Source organism: Nelusetta ayraudi, unplaced genomic scaffold (genome assembly GCF_046127955.1).
Source record: "Nelusetta ayraudi isolate G7.1 ecotype Tasmania unplaced genomic scaffold, CSIRO-AGI_Nayr_v1 ptg000135l, whole genome shotgun sequence".
NCBI lineage: Eukaryota > Metazoa > Chordata > Actinopteri > Tetraodontiformes > Monacanthidae > Nelusetta > Nelusetta ayraudi.
This window is the reverse complement of record NW_027466185.1, coordinates 21,229,206-21,255,592: the sequence shown is the minus strand read 5'-3', so window position 1 is coordinate 21,255,592 and position 26,387 is coordinate 21,229,206. Positions and strand designations below refer to the sequence as shown.

Sequence of the window (26,387 nt, the reverse complement as noted above, 5' to 3'; positions counted from 1 at the left end):
TTAAATATTTAATCCAACAACTAAATTGTTTCTGCTGGATAACATGTTCTGCTTTAGATGCACAGACCAACAAAACACTTTGGTTTGGTGTAACATCAGATTGTTTATTTTTATCCCCCGCCCCTGAAGGTCCACAAAGTTGTCTTTCACAGTCCTGCATGTTCACCCCCCTGACACTGGGTGGTTTTTTAACAATGGCAGGAAATACACAAACCATATAATTACACTTAAATATTGCTATCTATATACTCTAAAACTTTTTCAAACATGGACAGGACCACCTGTGGTCTTGATGAGTCATCGCAACTGACACTCACACTCTGTCCGTGGTACATTCGTGGGTTTTCTCACAGGCAAGCAGGCAGGCGGAAACAAGTGATAAGTGCAGACCAAATAAACCACTGCAGAGTTGTATGAACAGCTAAATCCGTAAAGCTACTCAGAGATGGACTGAGTCTACTGCTCTCAGATTTATAGGAAAACCTGGAACAAAACCTTTTTTTTTATTTTTCAAACCGAAGCACAGAGGTGATACAAAGCAATTCAGGCTAGTGAGTATGATTAAGAAAAGCTTATCGGCATTAATATTTGAAGTGTTTGGCTTCAAAAGTGACTCCTGAAAGATGATTAATAACACAAAGTAAGTATATTGTGTATAAAAAAATAAGATAATCAAAGTCCTTGGATCACAAAATTGATACAAAACCACTTGGATGCACTGTAAAAATACTGAGAGATAAACAGGTCGGATGATGTTTTGAAGCCAAACTCTCCTCGTTACATCCAACATAAAAGGCCATCTGGTAGGTGATTCATTTTGGTTGTACCACAGACATTTTTACACACATGAATTAAACTCTTTCATAGCACGATATGAACCGCAAAAAGTAACAATTCAAAGGAAATACAATATAACTCAGATAAAGTGCCTGAGTGCTCATTCGAAAGGAAAAAAAGTGGACAAACGCATTTATCGCTCTGCTTTCAGGTTTGTCACAATTAGTCACGACATACACTACGACCAAACTGAAAGAGTTCTCAAAATGACCAATGAGCTGCATCATGGTGGGTTGACGAGAGAATTAAATACCATCAAAGGGAAATATCTATAAGCCCCCAAACAAATATTTTCAATATTTGCTTTCTGGACATTTGAAAATTTGTTCAGAGCATTTGAAGAAAAATAATTGTCAGTGTTTTCTGACCTAAGATTGTATAAAACCAAGATGATTCTTGTCATTAAGGTGATATCACTTAGTTTTTCTACATCTACACAGTTTCTATTAAGGTTCAACATTTTAATGTATTTTTATGACGCTGAAATTAGCAGAGCAAAAGACGGCTTAATCCGTGTTTGGCCAAATTATCATGTGAGCTTCAATGTTTTTTGCACTTGAAATCTTTTATTATCAATTTCATTATTTTGACCCATGTTCATCCTCTCCGTCCTGCTGGAAGGAATGTATGATAACGTGCAGCATCACCATTGAGAGTAAACTTTCATTTTCTTCCTAGTAACAGAGGCTGGCTGTTCTCACGCAGCAGAGGCTAATGCAGACTCATGCGCACGTAAGAAAAAAGGTCCTTAGAACATAAACAGGGGTTAAAAACCAACAAAAAAGAGCCACAATAGTTGCGTACAAAGTGCACTTTCATTCACACACTGCATCCTCAGGAAACATCCCGCTGTGCTTTCGCCTTCCCTTTCACAATTTTTTGTTTTGCAGTTGTTTTTTTCTTGTGTAGATCGTGTGTCTTTTTTTTTCTATAATTATTTGTTTATTGATTCTTTTTTTTTTTTTTTTTTTGCTGAATTAGCCAAGGCATTTCGCTCCGAGGAGCAAACATAAATCATCATCAAGTCTCAGAGGTAGAACCCTGAAAATTTACTCAGTGGAGACTGACAGGTAAGACAGACAGGCAGACAAACGTAAACAGACATCTGTGCGTAAGACAGACTTTGTGTGAGTCGCAGAGGGAGCGGCCGAGAAAGAAAAAAAAATCTGAAAAAGCCATGAATCAGAAGAGAGTTCAGAGTTCGCCGCGGGATGTTGTATTTCTTTTGCGTGAGTCTGGAAATCAGGTGAGCCGACTTTTCTCTCAGACGTAGAGGATGACGTTGCTGTCGGCGGGACAATGAAGGCCTTCTGGGGGGTTGAGGGTCCGGCAGGAGGCAGGCTGCTGCTGCTGCTGCGGCTGCGGCTGGCGGCAGCTCTTCAGGTGGGGCGAGTCACAGTCATCGGACGTCAGCTCGGCGATGTCGTCCGACTGCGTGTCCGACATCTCCAGGTCGCTGCGGATGCTCTCGGGCTGGGCCAGCGTGACGTCCCGGAGCCCCTCCCTGATCGACACCCCCGGGGACAGTCCCAGCACGGAGCCCGACAGAGCCCCGCCCCTCCTGGAGCTGCAGTCCTGAGGCTCCTCCCCTCCCGAGACGGTGGCCATGGCGGCAGAGCCCGGGGGAGGGGTCAGGTCCTCCTCGCTGGTCAGGCAGAGGTGGCTTGGTTTGGTCTCGATGTCCACCTGGATCTCCATGTTGTTGGTGCCCTCTCTGCAGAGAGATTCATAGAGATTCACACACACACACACACACACAGACACACACTCAGTTGTCAGTCAAGACATTTAGTAGGTCCAGTGTGTGAAATCTTTAAGGAAGCCCGGTATGTAAGGTAGTTCACCAGACAGCATGTTTCGTATTTAGGGCACTGTCAGGTGGGCTTCCCCACCAAATGGTGGTGCAAGATGGCAGCTAACTAGGAGCAAAGCCCTTACCTTATGTATAGTCTTATACATAAGGTATATATGTACTGTATATGAGGACTGTTCTCAGGGTAGGACAACCAAATTACTTTTATTGTATTGTGAGTATACACTTTTATTAATGTATTTATAGGCAGTTTTTTTTTTAAAGCTTTTACCAATATTAAAATCATAAATCAAGTCAAGTTTTGCACACGGGACTTTAAATTACAAATAGAGAGCAAACATCGATAGCGGAAACTGTTTTAGCTTTTAGGGGGCCATCATGAAGTTACGGCTTTACTTTCGGAGGCCTCAATGCAATATAGTTGAAATGGGATGCATATTAAAATATATCTGCTTTTAACTAATATACGCTGGAACAGTCAGACGTCACACTGAGTAGGACCTGGGAATTGAGAGAGGCATAGGAATTTTTAAAGAATTTAAACAAAAAAAAGGTATCTATAGTGAAATCACTGTAAAACAACCTTCAAAATCAGGTTTGGCCAGAAGTCATTATTGAGTGCAGCTGCCATGAATGCACAAAGAGCTTTTGGCAGCTTCAGGCATCAACCTGGTGAAGTCGCCTCTTTGCCCTGATTCTGTTATCAACAGTCTCATCCCATTCAAATCACACCTGAGCCAGCAGCCGACAGTCCAAAAAAAAACCCACCACAAAATAAAGCAGGCAGTGTGGGAGAGTGTCACCTGTCAGGTAGCGTGTACGACGAGATGATGGATCCCGCCATTCCGCGGGTGCTGGCGCAGTCACTTCCTGCCCCCAGGCTGCCCGTCTCCCTCTGGGTGGATTCCTTGGCCAGCTCGCCCGCCTGAACCTCCAGCCTGGAGGGAAGGAGGCACTTCATCAACATCAGGGTCCAGGCAGTTTTGTTTTGTTATGTCTTTGTGTTTTGTATCACCCGCTTGTTGAAGCTTTTTTCTCACCTGCTGTACTTGCAGGTTCGAGTTCCCAGCGCGCCGCCGGCCAGCGTGTTGAAGTTGGGGATTTCGCCCAGCGTCCCGGGCGCCACGGAGAGACCCTCGCTGGGGGAGGTGGTGCTGAGGCCGCTCACCGCCCCGTCCAGGCTGCTCTCTCCGAGGCTCGGCGACTTGAGCGCTCGCCACGCGTCCGCCACTGCGCGGGTTCAAGTCAATGTTACGGCACAGAGCAGGCGGTGTCGTTGGCAGAGGGGTCTGCCGAAGCGGAGCTCTTCTCTCACCTGTGATCGGTCCGTCGTCCTCGTCGAAGTCGATGCGCACGCCTCGGCCCTTCCCCCTGCTGACGCCGCAGCCTCCGCCCCGACACAGAGAGATGGGCACCACGCCGTACACGTAGGCCAACATGATGGGAACGCCGATGCCTGGCGACAGGGAGGAACACTTTGTAAATATGCCAGGGTGGAAAAAGGGAAATCTGAATAGGTTTGTTGCCTGACTGTTCTTACCCACGCTGACGGCTGCGATGACCGGGGCGGTGATGATGGACAGGGCCACGCCGCCCGTGATGGCGAGGTTCCTCCTGTGGCGAGAGGACTTCTTCAGCTCGTAGTGGGCGTGGATCTGCAGCAGAGGAGCGCACAGAGACCGCTCAAACAGACTTTCACCACATGCAAGATCATTGTGTTGTAACGTGCACGGCTCAAGGAGACAATCATTCATTGACACTTTGAATATAACTTCTTCATGGTCCAAATGTATTTATTTTTTCATAAAGTATTCAGTGTAATTTTACAGAACAAGACTTCTCGTGACCGACAAAACAATTGCAACACTTAGCGAAGCCTTAAAACTGCTAGTCTGCCGTCTGCCCAGTAGAGGGCAGTGCAGTCTGTGACTGCAAACTAGAAGGCGCCCTTTCAAGTAGTTTGGAAATGAGGAATACGGCTTTAAAATGAAACTATATGGGAAAAGAAAAGAAAAAACAAATAATGTGGCAGAAAATAATGATAGCGGGTTCAAATTGATAAGATACGAAATAACAAGTTAGTAAGTAGTAAATCTAAGGAGCTTCTGAGCTTCTGAGAATGTCTGCTGACAAAACTTCTCACCTTTCGGCCAACGTAAACGGGGATGCCGATGACCATGGCGGGAACAGCGATGCCAGCGATGAGAGTGATGCCAACCGGAGCTCCAATCAGGGTTCCCAGCTGCCACAAGATCTTCTTCTTCCGGCTCCAAGGCTTCTTTCCCCAGAACGTGCAGCCGGATGGACTACAAAAAAAGGAAGGAGGGAGGGAAATCAAGGACAGATGTCGTTGGGAAAGCACCTAAGAGCCAGCGGACTGACAGGTTCCATCAGGTACCTGAGGTAGTGCAAGTCAGAGATTTCCTTCATGCAGAGCCAGCAGAACTCGCAGCCGCACACGGCGCAGGTCATGTGGTTGCAGCTCCCGTCGTTCATCTTGATGATGTAAGCGCCGCAGCGCGGGCAGGGCTTGATGTCATCGGCTGGACGGAGAAGAAAAGAAATCACAGTACATTGGAGCGTGTTTCTAGCATGACGATGAGAAAAGCCTTCAAGGTCTTCAAGGAAACAAACCGACATGCAAAGGCTATGATGACCTGTTTACCCTGTTTAGTTCAGTTATTATGGGTCACCGTAGAAACGGCGTTGGGATAAGAACTGATTTATATTGTTGCAGTAAAACAGTTCCTCTTGAAGCTTTGTTGGATTCAACCAAAACTGAAAAATAAATACTTGACTTCACCCAGGTCTCGACTAATATAGCAGACTAAATACTAATAAATAGTACAAAAAAAAAAGACTCAATTCAAGACAACTAAGCAGATGTTTTATCTTAGACCTGAAGGTCTTGAAGAGAGCCTGTCAGTGCTCTTCACCCCTTTTCCGGGTGAAGAGCAGCTGGTGTGAACAGACATCCTGACGGACACAGCCGAGGACGGGAGAGGCCTGAATCTATCGCTCTTCTTTAAAATCATGAGTCACTTTTGGCCCTTTGGGTTGTTTGGACAGTTCTTCAGTGCTCTCCTCTCGGCAGAGCGAAGCTGCCTGGACTCGGTGACGTTTGAACACGGCAGGGGCGAACCATCCCGCGGACTCACTTCTAGTCACTCAGGCACGGTTGAGTTTATCGTCTCGCAGCCGCGGTCGAGCAAGGACGTGGATCTTTTGAAATACGATGCGCTGATTTTTGAAAGTCCAGCTTGTAATAGTTGGTTTGACTTATTATTTTTATATGGATAAAAACTTCACACTCTGCCCATAAAAACATTACAAACGTGTGTAATCGCAATACAATAAAAGTCATTTGGTTTTCCTAGCCTTAGAGCAGCTCTCGTACAGAGTGAAGTCAAGCAAGGGTCTTGCTCCCAGTTAGCTGCCACCTTGCACCGACATATTTTTTAAGGAAGCCAGGTGGACGAGGTACCCAGGTTTGGGTGTGCAGGGCCACTGTAGCTCACAGGCAAGCTCAGGAGGGGGAGAGAGAGTGAACGACCCTGCAATCAAAAATGTAACCTCTTGATGTCGCTGTTTTTTTCTTCAAAATCTCCAAATATTACACTCTTATCCTTTAAGGGGGAGCAGCCGCTGTGATGCAAACAGCACTAGGGTGCTTTGGGTGAAAAGGAGATCAGTCAGGTCTCACCAGACAGCGTGACAGACGGAAACTGATGCAAAGAGGCCGGACGGAGGCGGCCTGTTCTGAGAAATCGGAAATGTTGTGGGAGATGAAGCTTTAGGGAGAAGTATCTTAGATCAGACAGTGTGTGTGCGTCTGTGTGTGTGTGTGTGTGTGTGTGTGTGTGTGTGTGTGTGTGTGTGTGTGTGTGTGTGTGTGTGAGTCTGTAACAACCACGGCATCCGTCTAAGACTGTGGTTAGATTTTTTTTTTTTTTTTCCGAGCGCAGACGCCCTGCAGGTGCGACCAAAGCGTGTACTCACTGGGTCCCTGCTCCTGGGTGTAACTTGGCGAGTGGTTGCTGTGGGTGTGCAGGGACTGCGCCCTCTGCTGGCGCGCTGAGTCACAGGTCTGATTGGGATGCCAGGCCTGCTTGCAGTGGTAGCAGAACTCAGCGCCGCAGCCCTCTCGGAGACACACTAGCCTGGGACAGCTGGCACAGCCCGAGGCGATGGCGGCAAAACTGGAGAGAGAGAGAGAGAGAGAGGGAGAGAGGGAGAGAGAGAGAGAGAGAGAGAGAGAGAGAGAGAGGGAGAGAGAGAGAGAGAGAGAGAGAGAGAGAGAGAGAGAGAGAGAAAGGGGGACATGGTAAGAAGAAAATGAGGTAAAATTCACTTTTCACTTCTCACGTTGATATGGGTCTCTAGCCTAGTTCTGAACACCCATTTCATGAGGAAAGTCCATCATTTGCTTATTCTGCTGACTTGCTTTCTCAGAGTAAAAAAATTCAAACTGGGTTTTTATACCAAAAAAAAAAAATTATCAACATTCCCAGCCAGGTATGCTGGGTGTTACAAAAGTCATGACCAATAACTCTGAGGCCACTGCAGATATTTATCATTTGTCTCAAAAAATTGTTCTTCGGCTTTTTTTTTCCTGTCATGGCGTTTATAAGACTTGTCCTTTTGCAGTTTCTGTCCCTTTGCGCTGGAACTTTAAAATCTCGCTTTTCATCCCTTTCTTCTCTGGCAACCGACTAACCGCTAATCAACTTCAGTGCGGAACGAAGAAAAGCTTTCCCACACGGCAATCAGCTCATACATTTACACAGCCCCTCTTTATGCTGAGAGTGAGTATTTGATCAATGAAGCAATCACGTACTGCAGAAACACAAGAGAATGGAACAAAGTTGCTGGTGGGAGGTGGTGGTGGTGGTGGTGGGGGGGGGGCGTCAATCAATATGGATTTGGCAGAGTTCAGAAGAGAGAGCAAGGAGAGGTGTGACGAGGCAGCGAAACCATTTAGAAGCTTTTGTGCTTGCTGAACTGGCGCTGAAAGGCCGTGTTGTGCAGGGAGAGGGAGGAAGACCAAAAAAACAAAAAAACAAAACCCCGTCCAGTTTTGCAACATTCAAAAATTTCCGCAACGATGAATCACCCGTTTCTTGGCACCTTACACAAAACTGACTGAAATTTGTCACATGAAAGCACCCGTCGCCAAGCAGTCACCTAAAAACAGCATTCAAACAGTCTATTAAAAAAAAAAAATCACGCTTCCATCTCTGCGAGGGGTAGCTAACGACCAGAACTTCTGCAGAAACACCGGTTTGGACCACGGGTGTTTTGTGAGATTGAGGACAGCATAAAGAAAAAGGGTGAGGAATAATAATAATAAAAAAAAAATAAAAAAAAGGAGGGAGAAGGAGCGATGCGGGGCTGTCAGTCACAGAGGAAATCACAAAGGAGGCCACTCTTCAAATCCTGTCAGCGAGCTGAGTGGGAGGAAACACGTCGGAGGAGTGAAAACAAAAGCAGACGAGGGGAATTTAACATTTTCGTAAGCCCCCCCCCGGCCCCCCCGACCTTGACAAAAGCCAATCTGACGCTGAGGAAAAGTGAAAATATGACAAACTTAATTGCTCTGGCATTCCTCCAACGCGTCTCTCATTATCGCGGCATGCACGCCGAGGCAGGCCCGCGTCTGAGGAGGCGATCAGATTCGGGAATATCGGAGGAGACAGCGTCTCACCTCGGCCGGGACAAGACGAGACAAGATCTGGCATTCCAGCAGGAGACGCTGCGGCCCGAGCCGCTCGACAGTTTTACACGCCACCTCTGCCTGTAACGAGCGCTCCGCTTCCAAGCCCGTCCACAGAAATCCTTCATCTTTGTCGCCGGCCGAAGAAGACCTTCGTCTGTCACACCCGCTGTACTTAGCTCAGCCTGCGCACTGAACTAACAAGCGCTGGCAGAGAAGGACGGCTCAGAGACGCGAATGCACATATTGGGGCAAATTCAATGATGAAAATGCGAACATTTATGAAAAAAAAAAAAAGTGCTTCCATGGCACTATTGCGATGTACGTTTATATTGACACGTCTGAAACACCACCTCATTGGAGCGTAAAAATCTTTCAGCCATATTTGAGGTTTTTCCAAGTTTAGTTGTTTCCACGACCACTTTTTTTATTGCGATATTTCGGTTTCGCGCAATTCTATGGTATTGAAGATGGAACCTCACCAGTTGTCTTTTCTTTTTCTGAACGAGTGCTTGCAAGCAATTGTCCTACATTACGAGTCAAAATGCACACAATTATTTTCAGGTGGAACATTTTAAAGTGTGCAAAACATTTGTTGAGTTCTATGAGAACTGCTGAAGTTTTGCCGCTTCGCAACAGTGTGTGTGGTCACTGCAAGTTGGAAGAATTCTTGGAGGAAAAGAATATGTAGAACTGCAATGACAGATTTTATTTATTTTTTTTGTCGTACCAGAACCAGGGTAACAATTCTCATGGGTCTGAGTCGGCATCTGCGTCCTTCGAAATCTTAATAAATAAAAGAATTAAAAAATGCCCCCCAAAATATCTGCAAAATGTGAGAGTCATTTATTAAAGTCTAGATCTTCAGCATCAAAGCCACAAAAACTAAACTTTATCTACGCCAGGTTTCACAAGCAACATGTGCAGCCAACTACACGTGCAGTTGTGGAAATAATGAAGACAAAAAGGGTGAATCCCAAGCTGGCGACAACATTCTGAATTTGAATTATGTAAGGTGAGAACCACTGTAAAATATAGATGTCTTTCTTTTTTGAAAGTTAAATTTTGGAATGGAATCAGTGATGATTTGAAAATATGGAGATCTTTGTTGAGTTTTAAAAAATATTGAAGGGCAAAATACTTTGTGATTACAAGGATAAATTAAAAAAATTGTGAATTAATTACCAACGCATATTTTGTTTTGTTGTGTTTTTTTTTCCTTTCTGATCTCGTATTACTAATATTCCGGGTAATCTTATGGACTGCACAGGATAGGCAAGAATAAGCCTCGGCCTCAGCCTGCTCCTTTTTCATTTACAGCGTTGTTCATTTTTGTTACGAGTGTATATCATGTGCAAATTGGTTTTGGAAGGTCCTTTTTCATTTTTGTCTGTTGATTGCACAAGATTATTCATTCATTCATTCATTCCGCATTTCCCAGCACTCTAAACCCACCTCGTAGCTGCAAGCTGCCTTCTTTCTAGGCTGCTCGGCGGAGATTAAATATCAGTCAGTGTGTCTGATTTGAAAGAGCACATTCAAATTGCTCAACAGGTGTGACGCACAAAAGCTGGAAAGGTGCTTGTTTCAGATTCGAGACATATACATATAAAGCGCGACTGTTTCAGAGGACTTGTTCTGGAAGACAAGCTGAACGGGGGCGATAACCACTTAGTGCTATAAGACAGCAGGGGAAACCTGTGAAAAAACTCTCCTCCATTTATTTTATTGATGCAGCGCACTTTATCTTCTCTATTTGCTGCGGCCATGTAGCCCCATTTCAGACCTTCGTAAGGCTCACCAGCTGAAAAAAAATGCACAAGATTTTCCCTCGTCATCTTAAAACAAAACAAAACAAAAAATCCGCGTTGCTTGTTTTTTTTTTTTCTCTCCCTCTCTGTCTCTTTAGCTTCTGCTAGAATCGTTATTTCTGACGGAGGTCCAGATTTCTGTCGTGGATTTAAACGTCTAGACGGATTTTGTTCCCATATCAAGAAAGCAAATGCGGTTTCCTCTTTTTTTTCAGCGAGTTGACACGAATCGTCGCGCCTCTGTTCGCCGACTCCTTGTTTTGTTTTAAAAAGGACCCCTGGGGAGGATGAGTGGGATCAGCTGATTTCATGCTGACAAGGCCGGGCTGCGACACCTGGGATTCCTGCTGAGCCCGTAAAAACACAGCGGTTCACGGACGGCACCGACGTGAGTGCCGACCTGCGTCAGCCAGTCTCACACGGCAGCCGAGTGTGTACCACGTGTCGCTAGCACACATGGATACACACGAGCAGACGCACGCACGCGTACACGCACACACACACACACACACACACACACACACGTAGTATGGCGAGGATTGATCTGTTTAATTAGTCCCAACTCCTGTTACCCGTGGCAACGCCACCTTTATGCTGCATCAATAGTCGCCGTGGCAACTGACAACCGCGGAGGGCCGCTCCGATTGGACGCACGGTCCCCACAATCACACACGCTGAGACCCGACTGGCCACGAGGTGGACGGCAGGCAAAAAGCCAGCAGTGACGTGGTCGCGGAGAGGAAACAGTGACTCTACTCTTGAGGTCACAGCTCTTGGAGGAAAACACAATTGGCCATAAAACAGGGGTCAACACCGACACTACTAAATGCTACCAAACATTACACGCTGGGCCTTGAAAATCGAAGCACCGCAACGTATAGACCGGACTTTCGGACTTGCGTGGATTCTTGATTTCAATCAGATTTTTCAGGCAGTTTTATATACAAAATGTAATTCCAGCAATCTGAGTCAAATAACTAAAAAAATGAAACACGCCAAATATTATTTCTGTGACTATTGTGAACTTGTAGACTCGTGTGTGGAAGGTTACTGGTTACTGGCAGCTGGTGAAAGTCACTGACGTTGAACACTTTCATTTGACCGAAGACTTCAGCGTATGTAGGACAGCTTCACTCTGGTAACAATCACCACTAAAAACATGTCAGTTCCTGGCGCAGCTTGCGAGGCCAACGTTAAACGTTGACACTTTAGCCACATTTGACTTGCCCGGTTATACCCGTTACACGATGTCTACTGGTTTGATAAGATAATAAAAGTAGGTCACGTTGACATAACCTTCCTGCAAGTGGGCCAACACACACACACACACACACACACACACACACACACAGAGAGGCTGGAAAATTCACCAATTTTAAACACCCCGTTTACGGCTCCCTCATAGAAATTCATACCTTCTCCTGTGGGAGTGACCTCTTTGCTGGCCGACACTTTAAAAGCTGTAGCGTGCAAATGCCCGCGTGTGTGCGTGTGTGTGTGTGTAAGTGCGAGTGCTTGTGAGTCTGTGAGTCTGCTTGTGTGTCTCTCCTCCTCCCCGCCTCAGGCCCGGGCTGTTTGTGGTGAATAATAATTTGGACTTAGCCAACTCATCCAATTTAAACAGGCGGTGAGTCAGCGTTGGCGTATGAAGGAGGATCGACCCGGCGAACAAGAAGGTCGCCAACCAGTCAACCTCTGCTCTTGCGATACCGGTAAACGCAAAAAATACGCACACACACACACACACACACACACACACATGATAACCATCAGATCATATGAGGCCAAATTCATGTGTTGCGTACCCATTCAAACCTGATTAACCTGCAAGACTGAGTGGAACCTCAAAGTAGCACCAATGCCGGGTTAGAGACCAAACCGTGAATTGCAACATGACACAGGCCCTGTTTTAAAGACAAGCCGACCTCAGCAGTGATGTCAGTGACTATTAGAGCCACATGCGAAATAGCTTGGGTGGGAATTCGGAAATTTAGGTCACCACCGGGCGACAAAATGGTTTTGTTCTGCTGGTCGGTCATGCCGTTCCAAAACAATGGATACAAACCAGTTCTAGTCAAAATATGTAGATGTATCATTTTAACATCTGGTATGGATTCATTGCTGAGAACTGAAACACACTTTCTCTTTTCGCACAACGCAAAGGGACTGTTGCTGCTGCTTTGACGCACCGTATTGACTCAAATTTGACTTCATATAAGTGAGTTTATGGAGCGGTCCTGAAACAAATCAAGTGCAGATAAGCTGATACTGTCATACGCTGAACATTTACTTTAACTAGTCAGCTATTATGCTACAGGATTGACTTGCTCATCAGAACTCAGTAACAGCAGCTTTTGGGGCAAATGGAGGGCTTTGGTTTTTTTTCTTGTTTTTTTTTTTTTTTTAAATCACCCTCAAAAAAAAACTCAGGTTCTGAAAAAAAACTCAAATGTCTTAACGGGTGAAAAAAAAACATTTGTTTGGCACACGGTGCATTGAAGTCAAATTAGAGTTTCACTCGAGTTCAGACGTATGCTCGACATTCTTCAAAGCTATCTAATAAGAAAAACAAGATGTCTAATCGCTAGTTATGACAGCGTTAACACGCTGAGCAGAAATGCACGGTGCTGCAGACAGATGAATGCAGAGGTCGCCCAGATGATACGGCCTTCCCGTGTGAAACCACAGCAGAGACTCGTCGTCCCTACACACTCGCGCACGCAGAAATGCAAAAACTGAATCACTCTTGCTTTCTATGATGAAACAACCTCAAATCTCTCATTTGTTCCAGAAACTCGATGAGCGCCACCCCCCCCCGTCCGACCGCACAGCCAGATTCACAGGCTTCCATGCATGGCCTGCTCTCAGTTTCTCTCCCCCACATTCAAATTCAACTTCCTGTCTGTGTGTGTGTGTGTGTGTGTGTTTGTGTGTGCGTGTGTGCAGCCCGGACACAGCAGGTCACCCTGTCTTTAAGCCAGACGGTCGTTTTATGTGAAGTCTGCAGGAACGCCGCACCGCCCAAATCCTGGCAATTACCTCAGAAACAGTGAGGAAATGTCTGAATGTCTGAAGCGAGACCGAACCATTTATTGCATCAGAGAGAACGAGAGCAGGAGAACAAGACTGCAGCCAAATGGGCTTGGTCATCCTTTTATCAACAGGTTCCGTGATTCGATTCTCACTTCTGACTCTTAGAATTGCCATTGTCTTGGGTGGTTTATCTTTATTTTGAGGCACATGCGCTCAACTGCAGGTCCGAAAAAAAACTATCTCCCACAAACAGGAAGCACACCAGACTTCAGCACGCTGAGCAGCGCTCGAAACCCTGATTCTAATCTGTTACAAATATAGAGGAAGGTGTTATGCACAGCAGCCACCGCGGTTGGAGATGGTTGCGTTAAAATGGGTGTTTCCAGTTTATATAAATCAAGACTTTATCAAATACTGCCCTGGTGCCTGCTTGTTTCCTGAAAGGCCTGGAACGTCACAGTCATCGTTTTTTTTTTTTTATCAACTGCACCTGCTTTCGCTGGAAATTATTTTGTGATGTAGCCAGCATGACCATAGGCTTTTCGTTTCAATTGGCCCACATGCATTAGCACAGTAGCGCACCTCAGGGCGGTACTGAGTGGGTCACTAATTTTGGCAGCAGTACAATCCCAGCAACACTTGCTCATAATTGTTTTTTTTTTTTACTACATAGTGAAACGTTTTCTCCAGCGAATATGACATATTTAATCGCATATTAAACCAAATCCAAATTACAGCGTAAATACCCTGTTATAAATGTAGCATAGCTAGCTGGGGCTACCATTAGCTAACTTGCAGATCCTAACGTCAACTAGACTGCTTACGTTAGCAAATCCCTACAGCTCCAACAAATATCACTAATGGTGGCTATATGGCAACATGTGTTAGTGGTTATTCACTGTCCGACAATGGAGTGTTGAACACACTCGCATCTTGGCAGAATTCCATGTAACAAGACACTTCACACGCCTCTGGGTTCAAGAACAACTTGTACAAAAACAAGAAAAATGTCTGGGAAGAATTTTAAGAATTGTTCTTGGCAAAAGTCATCCAAAACCAGACGGTACACAAGGGGCATCTTGTAAACTATTAACAGCGTTGGGCTCTAACGAGTTACATGTAACATCGTTACGTAATTTTAGTACAAAAAATTACTTGGTTACTAATATTTACAAAAAGCCTGGGCTTTATGTTGCTTTTATTTTTTTTGGGGCTTTGCATGGTTTTCTTGTGCACTGGCTGTCCTTTTCTGATTCCCTCCCAAGACGATAGTTTGATACTATTTGGGGCTTCTGATTGGTTCTCCTGTTAAGTTCGGAATTGCAGCAGCCTGCCGCTCGCCTGCCAGGTGAATTGTCTCTCTGTTTTGAGTAGTGCTGAAAGCTTAACACCGCTGTCAGGTCTAAAGAGTATACTTACATATATCTGTATCTTCCACTTACATTGCAAAAACATGCTTGTCACTTGTTTATAAAAGATGCAAATTCTGTTCAAAGTAATGGGCAGGTTAAAGCTGTTATTACTTGAAATGTAACTATTTGATCTCTGCTGTAGCTCAATATGAAAGTGGATCATATTTTAGTAGGAGATTATTTTCGAGTACGTCGGCTTTGGGGTCACTGTTCAAAATATCATTGGTTATCGTTATTAAAAGAGCAAACATGCATGCAACAAAAAATGTATTATTTTGTTAATTGCAGAAAAAAATGATTCACTGAATTTAATACTTTCTACTTACATACATTTCAGAACCTGTACTTTTTTACTTCTACTATGTATTGTTTTATACAAATATCTGTAATTTTACTTCAGCACAGAAGATGAATACTTTTGCCACCTCGGCCCACTATGAATAAGGAAGACTTCCCAAAGAGACCAGCAAGTTTCTTACCCGCAATCCGGCGCAGGGCACCATCGGCAGTCCGGGTCCGAGGCCAGGCACCTCCTCAGCAGGAACTCCTCGTACTTGTCCAGCAAGGCCGCGTCATCCAGGATGTCGGCCACCTGTTGCGGGGCCAGTCTCTCGGAGCACTCGGGGCAGCTGAGCTGCACCCGGCTCTCTGTGATTTCGATGCGCAGGTACTGCCGCAGGCAGCAGAGGCACGAGCGGTGGCTGCAGCCCAGCAGCTCCGGGAGCTGCTCGGCCGGCTGGCGCACCAGGCACAGGGGGCACTCCAGGAGAGCCGACTCCCCGGAGGCGGCTGGTCCGCCTGGGGACGGCTGAGCGGAGGAGAGCGGCTCCGAGGGCGCGTCCTGGTGGGCCGCCACCGCCGTGGTGTTGGTGTTGGTGTTGGTGTTGGCGTTGGCATTGTTGGCGTTGGCGGGCGCGGGCGCAGCAGAGGCGGTGGCAGCGGCCGGGGTGGAGTTCAAGGCGGAAGGGAGGAGCTGCTGCGTGTGGTGGTGGTGGTGGGGCTGGTGAGCGGCCCCGCCGGCTTTGGGGCCCCTGGCGGCACGGGAGCCCCGCTTGCCGTGGAAGAGGTTGTGGAAGGAGATGCGTCCCTGGCGTTTGCCGGCCGCACGGCACTTTGGGTTGGGCAGGCCGCTCACCGAGGAGTGGGGCGACTCCGAGTCCTTCTCCGATCCCATGGCCGGGTATTGATCCTCGATGGGCGCTATCAGTGGGTACCCTTGCGCTTAAGGCAAACACTGGGTCAAACGAAAAACTTGTCACAAGCACGAGGGAGGAGGAGCCATCGTTGTTAAAAACCCAAGCAGAATGCGAATGAGGGATAAGTTCCTGTGAGAGACGCTCGAGTCAGCCAAACCTTTGAATTGTGTCCTCTGTGTGAAACAGGCAGTTGGATCAAAAATGCAAAAAGATAAAAAAAAAAAAAAAAAAAATTGCAGGTGGGCAATTTAAAACAACCACAAATCTACTTCAACTTGTCACTGTCAGATAAAAAAGACTGAGCCCACTTCTAATGGATGGCTTCCCCCCTCAAGATAAAGAGGGTTCAAAAAAGATAATAAGGAATCCACAGTGTTGGCCGCGTTGTTATATTTCCTCCATTTGAATCGGTTTGAATTCACAGCCTCTGCTCTGCTGGGCTCGGCTCAAATGCCGGTCTCTCTGAACGGTCTTTTCTGTCAGGAAGAGAAGAGAGCAGGAAGTTAGCACAAAGAGCATGCTCAGTATGACACACACACACACACACACACAAACACAGACACAGACACAGACACACGCACAGCTCTTCACCTCCCCCTATCCTTTCTCTCTCCGGTCTCTGCGTCTTAGCGCGTCTCTTCTTCAGCTTGATCATCAACCGGCGGCCCCGGGCTGCTAATCTCGCCACGCTGATCTCATTTCATCACACAAAGACGCGCAAACTTGCAGCAAATTGTTGCACTAAACGGCAACGGTGATTAAGCGAGAGGCGTCCGAACCGATCATTAAAATTGCATGACATCACCGACCCTCTCTGACCAATCGGCGCGCACACGGGAGGACGGTCTCTGTCTCTCGTCTCTCCCCATCACGCCGAGCACCATGAGCTCGCCCTGCACTTCACGCTGTGCTGCTGGTGCCGTTGCCATGGCAACGCTCTCTGCGAGCGAGGCAAACAGTCAACACACACACACACACACACACACACACACACACACACACACAGACACACACACACACACGCACGCTTGCACACGCCTCTGATGGAACAGGAGCGAAACAAAAGCAATAATTATACATCAAGAAAAAAATGACTTGCACAGTCTCATGCACTCATGAATGAAAGCAGATCAGCTATAAACACTGACTGGAAGACGCACGCACACACGCGCGCACGCACACACGCGCACACATAATCATATGTTTCTTTTTTATCAGTCTCAATATGAACGTGCCTACACAGCAACTCAGCCCTTACACTAATGAATATATAGATTGCTGAATTTATAACATAACAGACAGAAGTCAAGCTCAGACGTTTTGAAAAACTCCCTCAAGTGGCTGGCTGCAGTATAGCTCACTAATCCTTCCAATCAGTGTCATAACATTAGACTAACTAAACCCTAACTCCACAAATGCAATAATTTCATAGATAAAAAAACTCTCATTTTAATTACTTTTTATAATATATTTTATTGTCTTGGTTTGAATTAAATAAAGCCTCCAAAAAGAAGTGAAACATCAAAACTGACATTTGAACCCTGGCCCCTATCAGCAAACATTCACGTACATTTTAGCAGAGGTTGTAACTGATTCATCAGCTTCTTTGCAGAAAGACAGACCAACAAAAAGTTAAATAAATGCTACTGAAAGCAAAACGTGGGCTCAGTTTCAGCTCAGAAGGAATCCAACCCAGCAACCTACTGTATGTGTCTGGGAGATGTATAGCTTCAGTGGGCGTATGCAGACAGCGGAGGGGGCTCGAGGCAGCCGAGCGGAGTTAAGTGCCTAGCTACTTGGCAGGCGGAGGATCAGCCCTCCTCTAAGCATCTCTTGCTCAAGGGTGGACGACACTGAGGGGACCCGCAGAGGCCCCTTTCCTTTTGGTGTGGGTGACTCGCACTGGGTAGACTCCATCCCCCATATGCCCATATTCTGCAGTGCCAGAGTGCGTGGACCATGTCGAAGGCTTTTCTGAAGAATCGCGTCGCCGGCCTCTCCACAGAATCCGGAGAGAGGACTTTGATCTTTGACGGGCGCCTTTTATCTTCCGCAGAAAACTCTGCTCCTCCTCCCGACGACGAAGCGATGCGCAGCGCGACGCGGAGATTCCGAGGGCCCAGAGGACGAGAGAAGAAAGAGAAGTGGAGGGGAAGGAACAGCGTGTGGCGGAGGAACGGAGGCCGAGGATCGCTGCGTCCCTTGGACTTGAAGTTGCACTTGCAGAAGTAGAAAAATGTTTGGCAGCAATCAAACAGAATGCCTCAGACACCGAGTCTGCTGAACGCTGCATTGTCATTCATAGCGACGTGTAATAAGAGACGGACAAGGGACAATTGTGTCTTGAGTCTCGTCTCAGCCGGGTTATTCGTGGTGCATAAGGAGGTTGTTGAAAATAAATGTCAGTTTGGTTAAAAATCGATAAATCAATGCAACAACCTAATTTAAAGTGTCTGACGAAGTGGAAGTGATCATGAGACCAGACGCTTTCCACTTTTCTCTCTCTGACAAGCAAATGACTGAGGGGCCTTTTTTTTTTGTCTGACTTGCAAATCTGATCATTGTATCCACACACACACACAGACACACACACACACAGACACACACACACACACACACACACACACACACACACACACGCGCACACAGGGTTGTGCCGACCCAGCAAATGTCAAACGATTTGGATGGCTGTGACATATTAGCTGACCAATCGCTAAGACCCTCGCGGCGAAGCTGGACACACACGTCAGCCAAGTGCTGGCTACCGGGCGCACTGAAAAGTCTGAGTCCAGTATTGTTTTTCCCTGATAAGCCGGTCAGTAACGGGCTTTCAAAAGAGTTTGTGTCAAGAAAAAGAAGCTTAATCAGCTGAATTTACAATCCCTCAAACAATGTTATCCCAGTGTATTATGTTGCCTCGAGTCAAAAGAGCTTAAAGTGTATTATCACATTAACGCATGCAGCCGGTTCAATTTTTTCAAAAATAATATCAGGAGCGGGTGAAATGTAAGATGGGACTTTTTTTTTTAATTGTCCGATTTGATATCTCCAGTTTGATATCTCGCAAACTGCTTGTTGAAAGGCCAAGACAACTAATTGATGTATGACTCATTGCTCACATGTTCAATTTAGTGAGTTATTTAGTTATAGAACATGAAATATCCCAAAGGAATTTCAGTTGTACATTCAACACCACCAGAATAAAAGAATTCTGCACAATCAAGCCTTTAATATTGCCATTGCTGGTCTCGACTTGGAATTGTTATGATTCTTTTTGATGAAAGAATAATAAAGTCCATTGCAAGGTTATAATAAAGAAAAATGTGATCAGATGACCATGGGTGTCTTCTCAACAATGTAAACACACACTGTGTGACAAGCTGCCTGCCAATAATGATTAATGACAGACTGAAACCTTTCAGTGCACTGCTTAGACGCAACGACACACTGCGCTGAAACAAATTGGCATCCATTAGCAGTTGGGCTGCCAGCCATCTCTCGCATCTCTTCAGGGTCAAACCGGGTTAAATGTGTATTTTTGTGTTTGTATGTGTGTGTGTGTGTGTGTGTGTGTGTGTGTGTGTGTGTGTGTGTGTGTGTGTGTGTGTGTGTTGTGTACGAGAACATACCTCCTAAATAGAAGCTCCCAGTGGCTTGTTTTAATTGTCCCCTCCTCGGCTGGACACATAAACGACGACACACAGAGAGCCACTAATGCACAGTTGAACAGATGGCGTGTGTGTGTGTGTGTGTGTGTGTGTGTGTGTGTGTGTGTGTGTGTGTGTGTGCGCGCGCGTGTGCTTGACACAGCTATGCTTTTCACAAATGAGATCTTTGATTTTCGACTTCATTGTACAAACTACAACAACATTTGCTACAGTAGAATAGAGTGTCTTTTTGGAGAGATGGTGCGTGTGTGTGTGTGTGTGTGTGTGTGTGTGTGTGTGTCTTTAATCCCACTCCAGCACAGGACTCCCAGTCGGCCCAGTGATCAGTACTCCAGATACCGGAATCAAAGCAGTTGTTAACTTTAATGTTGCCTGATCAGACAATACCACATTGCAGAAAGAAAAAAAAAATTACACAAAACACACACACACACACACTCACACAATTAATGTGTCATGCAGAGGACAACACTGATGACACTCATCTCCCAAGATAGGAACAAAGTCCTCACAATGAAACTGTGTAAACGGGCTGATGTCCTTAAAATGCAAGTAAAAAAAGGAATACACACACACACACACACACACACACACACGCGCGCACTCCTCCACAAACTTGCCTTTGTTTGTTTTTGTGAGAAGCGCGGAGGCGAGATTCTTGAGTGGCGATGTTGTTCTCATGCGATGTTGACAGAGTAAATGTGAAACAACAAATTGCAGCGTCGACTTTCTTTATGTCTTGTCACGTCTCTTTTGTTTCCCAGTTTCTAATTCAACACGGCTCATATTTGCTCTGCCATTATAGTTTGATTGATGTTTGATTGTTTATGCGTTTTTTTTTCTGGCCTGTTTAAATGTCTGCTACTGTTTTTAGTTGCATCATGGCGTGGACTTTTTCAGCAGCGATGAACTTCTTACCTAAGACCTCAAGTTATTTATTAGCCGCATGAGCAGATTAACATTCTCAACACATTGGATACTGAGCAACATGTTGAAATTTGTAAATTAGTAATAAAACAGGAAAGATGAATTAAAACACCTTGAAAGGTGAAAGAAGCACAAATTCATTCAAAAAATATTTAGAGGTAGGTCAGTTAGATTTGTGCAAATTATTATTACGATGACTTGAACGACTTACTTATTAGCAACCCGACAAATGTTAACAGAGTTAACATTGATTTTCTCAAAATGTTAACACTGTTAACATTTATTTTCTCAAAATGGGGTTTTCCTTTGTGTTCACAGTTAGCTACATGTGCTGTTTCAATGCGGGCATTGAAGGGTTAATAGAGTATACATATAGTGTTTCTCACACACACACACTGACGGTAAATCATGATCTACTTATGAAAGATGTTTACGTAAGTACATTTACAGCTTTTCAAGTGAGGAGCAAAAAATATTTGGACCCCCGATGACGCCCATGTTCAGCAAATAATGATGTTGAAAGGATCTGAGAGCGAGTGTGGTGTCATCTTTTGGCAGAGAGATGGAGCCGAGCAGACCCACACAATCTGGACTTGATTCTCTTTAATCACACACACACACACACACACACACACACACACACACACACACACACACAAAATGTTATGCCTGTCCTCCCACTACACTGCTGCTCAGTTCAGTATCTCTCTCTCTCCCTCTCTCTCTCTCTCACACACACACACGCAAACACAATTACACAACCACACACAAAGAGCACTCTTTGTTCGGACGTTGATTTCCATTTGTTTCACTAACAACGGCCTCATGATATTTATTTGCAACAGTCTCAGACCTCCATCTGGACCGACTGGCCTGAGGTCACTCTTCCAACCTTTACGAGGTCCTTCTCCACACAGAAACAACAAACTAAACGCGCTACACTTCTGAGCCGGCAGATTTTGCTCACTCTTGAAACTCTTCTTACTAAACACTTTTGCAACAACAGTAATTTGTGACACCCACGACGGGCAAGATCTGCTTGTACGAAAGCAACAGAAACGGCTTCGCAGGACATTAAAAAAAAAAAAAAAAGGTTTTAAATTGTATTGATTTAATGTGTATGCATCATGACAAACGTGATTGTTTTGGTGAAAGTGCGAGTTTCTTGGATGTTCTGCTCAAAAGGATAGAAATAGCTCTTTATTTTTCCTGACAAATTCAAATTGCAGCTTAAAAAGATTTATTTATTTATTTATTTATTTTTGCTTTTTAAACACTCAAACTAGGAGGACTCTCGTAAAACCAAACCCGTGACAGGCGTGTTCTGCAAGAAGGGTGTTCTCAGGAATTCTGCGCTCTCCCGTTTTATTATTTGTTTATTTTTTTTTGAGGGGGGTGCAGCGACGCTTAACTGCAGGGACAAAACCAACAGGCTGCAAAGAGGTCAGGGTGTCCAGGAGAGTTGGAGGTCGGATGGGGGAGGAGAGAAGTTGTGTGCTTCCCGTAGTTAGACAACCATTCCCCCCCCCCCCCCCCCCAAAAAAAAAGATAAAGGAACAAATAGCCAAATGGCATCCATGAGTTGGTTCAGCATGGGACTTCCGTCTCTTTGGTAAACTGGAAATATACGCCACGGCCCTTCCACAGAAGACGCAGACAAAGAAAAAACATCTCAGCGCTGGCTCGTCGTCTCCTGTGTACTACAGGTGTGCGACTGATTGCTGTTATGCAACACAATAAGCCAGTGCCAGTAACATCGTGTCTCTGCACACGCAAACAGGCAGACAGATGCATTGGAAACGCAGGCCACGTTAATGCTACTGTCAACGTGCTGCAAAGAAAAAAAAAACCCCAACACGACTGGACGACACAGACAAACTAACACAAACCAACAGACGTTTAGCCTCAGGACCATTTGGTTATTGAGGCTATTGTTTTTTTTAATCTTTATTTTCATACATTGATCGTTGATTTTGTTGACACCGTATTATTTGGATAAAACGGGTGATCATCAGCAAAGCGGAAAGCCTCGGCACACGGATGAGACCTATCAGCCCGATGGCTAATGACTGATGCCTATCCGGTTTATTAGGAAGCAAGCGGAAATAAATGTTTTTTTTTTTAATGTGGTTATCGTTAAATATCGGCCCTCGTTATTAGCCTTCCCGTAAGACACGTTGTCCCCTCCAAACACGAGTGTCAACTGGCCAGTTAAGCTGCTTTCAGGGAATAATAAATATTTTCTTACTACCTCGTCCATGTGCTTGAAATCAGAAAAACAGCTTGCAGGCAAATAAAAAATATGAAAAAAGAATCATGAGACGCCTCACTGCAGACGAACCTCTGTCACGGCACAATTAACGAAATCGTCAGGATTTCTTATGGTTCCGCCCATAATATCCCCAAAACACTGCGAACAGCTCTTCGCCGAGCTTCTGACTGTGTTCCCTAAAAATACCAAAAGGCAGCCTCGCAAAAACCAGACTGTGCAGACGCACGGCAGCTCGCCCACGCGCTGTAAACAAACACCGGGCTCTAATCACCGGGTTTTTATGGTTGGAGAGCACGGTACGCACGCGCAGCACAAAGCGTGCCTCGACCCGGCGCCGTTCACCGGGCCTGTTGAGCATTGTGCAGCGTCGAGTCCCAGGCCGGAGCGGAACGCCTCACAGTGAGCAGTAGCTCACTCTGTGACTCAGTCCAGGAGCATTTCTCTTTCCATTGTTTGGCTAAACTGATTATCCCGTCGTTGATCTCACGGCTCCGAGACATCTTATCGGGGAGATAAGAGCGTCGGCTAAAAGCCTTTAGTCCAAACGGACTGATGACATTGTTTGGATGTGAACGGACGGATCCTCGAGAGAGAGAGAGGAAGAGAGAGAGAGAGAGAGAGAGAGACGGACTGCTGGCCTGGTTGGTTGCGGCGCTGCCGACTAAAACCTGGCTAATCTGGGAGCTGAGGGGGCCAACAGAACAGGTGGTCCTCGTCTCAAATGCAGCTAATGATGTATTGTGTGTACTTCTGTGTGTGTGCGCGCCTGTTTGCCTTCAGGGTGGAGAGCTAATTAGAGTCCATCAGCTAATCGGTACTGATATAATAAACCAAAGTCTTGCCTCACTCTGCTTCTTGGGTCTCTGTACGCACATGCTTACAGCGGCCCCGGCTAGTTAGCCGACATGCTAACCCAAACAAATGAGAAACGTAACACGTTAAACTTCAGCTTAAAATTTGTGGTTTCAGCGGTGGTGAATACTCGGCTTCTTCCTTTGAAAACCCGAGGCTCATTTGTTTTTGGAATTGGTTCAAACCATCGTTTCCAAGAAATGTTCCTCTTTTTGTGGAAAAGGACTTTGAGGAAGCCCTCGTGGCGCTGCCTCGCGGCCCATTCGCGGAGCGTGAAAACGCAAAAGTAGGTTAAAATAACAGATAAGTGCCAAGACGTTGGTACGCCAAACCAGCCTCTTCCCTGCACTGCGCTGAACTCGGTTGCACTGTGACCTTAATGTTTCGCCTACGCAGCTGCTTTCATCACACCAGCACAAATCTAGTAAACAAAATTCCCAGATTTGATAACTCAAACAGGCCTCGCTCCGTTTCGACACTGCGGTTACGCAAAAGAACAGAGGGGGGCCAGCGGAGTCCCGCTTCGGTTTCGCTGTTTCGTTGTGGAAGTGTGGCGTATAAACTAACAAAAAAAAATTTAAATGTATTTTATTTTGGCTTCAACACAACGCGATCTTCCGCCCATGATCCCTTCCAGGAATTAGTGTAGCAGAGGCTGGCAGATGGACGCGCAAATGGACAGTCTGAACATTTTCTCTCCTTCCTGCCGATTCCTATTAACACATTTCTCTCTATTTCTCTCTCTCTCCCACACACACACACACACACACACACACACACACACACACACAAAACACAAACCTACAACGAGTACCCGGCGCGATGCACTGGAAGGTGGAGGTAGGAAAGAGTCAGCTTCTATAATTAGAGGAGTGTTCGGGAGCTGCACTGCTGAGCTGTTGAATGTTTAATGTTGGGCCGTTACAGTTGCAAAGAGCAAACCTCTGAGGCCCTCTCTCTCTCACACACACAAGCACGCATACGCACACACACGCAGGAGAATGAGTTGGGCCACAGTCACAGTAGCGAACTGGAAGACCAGCTTCAGGTTTCCGAGAGGAAACGGCGGCACAATGCACGGACGCGCCGCGTCTGCTGACGACCGAGCGTGTTATTCCCAGCCATTGTCTGTAACCTGAAGCACGTACTGACACGTGAACTTCAACCTCGTCTGGATGAGGTAATGCTCAGAGGAGCAACAGGAACTGTCGTGGACCTTGGGGGGGGGGGGGAAGAAGAGGAATTCCAAAGAGGAGTGTTTGATTTCACTGTGAACTCTTGAGGTTTTATTTCCCCCCCTGAGATGAGAACACGGTTTCTGTCTGCATCAGAGCACTGACGAAGTTCCCTTTGTCAAGTCTCTGCAAATCTCTGATTCATCCGGAGCTTCAGTTTGACCCGCTCTTATCTTTCTCATCTGTTAAATCTCAACAAATCAGCAGCTTTGGGCAAATTTCTAAATATTGACTATGGACCATAAAGATAACAATCCCTCTCCGGGACATTTCCCCCTGAACCGGTGCCGCTGAGCTGTTGCTGTTGTGTCCTCTCCTGTATTTAACCAGGCTGTAAAAAAAAAAAAAAAAAAAAAAAGTGTATTTACACAATCAATATTTACATGGAAGCACACTGTTCCACACGTCCTTCCTCTCCAAGACAACCAAACCATTACGGCGCTGGAAAATGTCATCTCATCATTTCGACCGTGGGTCGCTATGACCATAAAACCACATGCACACTCGCACAAAACGAGCCTCCCCCCTCAGAATGGCTCTCCTAGTTATCGGAAAGGAGTTTGGTAAAGTAAGCTTTGGGAAAAAAAAAAGAAAAAAATAGGCGTCTATTTTCAAAGAGGAAACACAGCCTGTTGTTAGCCTGAGCACAGTCCAGGGAGTGGCGGAGGAGACAGGAATGTTTTAAAGGGAGAGCTGGGCAAGGATTGCAACTCTTCGGATACTGGCTGCAAGCTGTAGACCTTCACATGCTGCATATTCTGCTGGGGGTATTCAATACATTCAACACAGATAACAGATCAACACTGGCCTTCATACCTACCAAGGTGCTTCATCAGACTATTATTAGGCTATTAAGCACAGCCAGATTTGATGATGTTCTTGGTCTCAGTTGACCTTCCTGACTGGCAGATGGAAAATGTGACTGAAATACAAATGCTTCCTGGATACACGGTGTCCAAAACTGCCTTGGACGGGAAATAAAATAAAATAAAATAAAAAAATACCCCTTCCTTTGTTTGTGTCGCCCATTATTTAAGGAGAAGTGCAGCCTTTTAAAATCCCTGACATGTCAAGACAACCGCTCGTGCATCACTCACCCAGCCGCGGAACGGCTTTTCTTCGGCAGGAAAACGGCTCACAGCAGCGACGGGCCACTGGGGCTCCAGCACCGGGGCGGAGGCGGGTGTAGTGTAGCGGCCGTCCTCCGCAGTCGAGTCCGCTTCACTGCGCTGCGGCTGAAGCCTTTACGGCGGAGGTCGACGGCGGTTCTCGACGCGGCCCGACGGCACGGCAACTGAAGTGGTCTCGCGCTCGCGCTCTCGCTCTCTCTCTCTCCGCAGTCGGTCCCGTGTCGCCTCTCTCTCTTGGCCGTGGCTTCTGACGTCGCGGAGGAAAGCCCCGTCGGTGACGTCACAACGTTCACAAGCGCGAGAGACCCCACCCCGTGACGTCATCTCCCCCAAAGGAAGTCCAGCAGTGTTTAGCATTAAAAGAAGAAGATGAGAACCCGGAAACCCATTTTTATGTATGAATGTATAATTATGTTATAATTTAACACATTTGATCTTGAAATGCTATTTCAAACATTTAGAATTCCAATACTGTAAACAAAATAAAC

At 46.0% G+C, this 26,387-nt stretch overlaps 1 protein-coding gene across 2 annotated transcripts; it reads right to left on the bottom strand.

Moving 5' to 3' along the window:
• Positions 1 to 1,786: 1,786 nt before the first annotated feature.
• On the bottom strand, positions 1,787 to 26,163 carry rnf19b (ring finger protein 19B). 2 transcript variants are annotated; one of them, XM_076012275.1, is made up of 10 exons: positions 25,867 to 26,163; positions 15,099 to 16,291; positions 6,650 to 6,849; positions 5,049 to 5,193; positions 4,794 to 4,956; positions 4,191 to 4,305; positions 3,966 to 4,106; positions 3,691 to 3,880; positions 3,454 to 3,588; positions 1,787 to 2,551 (listed from the first exon to the last, which is right to left on the bottom strand). In XM_076012275.1, the coding sequence occupies exons 2-10, from the start codon at positions 15,791 to 15,793 to the stop codon at positions 2,101 to 2,103; spliced, it is 2,235 nt and encodes a 744-aa protein (XP_075868390.1). In that variant the 5' UTR covers positions 15,794 to 16,291; positions 25,867 to 26,163; the 3' UTR covers positions 1,787 to 2,100. The 2 variants fall into 2 exon arrangements, with proteins under 2 accessions (XP_075868390.1, XP_075868391.1); XM_076012276.1 differs by lacking the exon at positions 25,867 to 26,163 and adding an exon at positions 17,520 to 17,781.
• Positions 26,164 to 26,387: the final 224 nt, after the last annotated feature.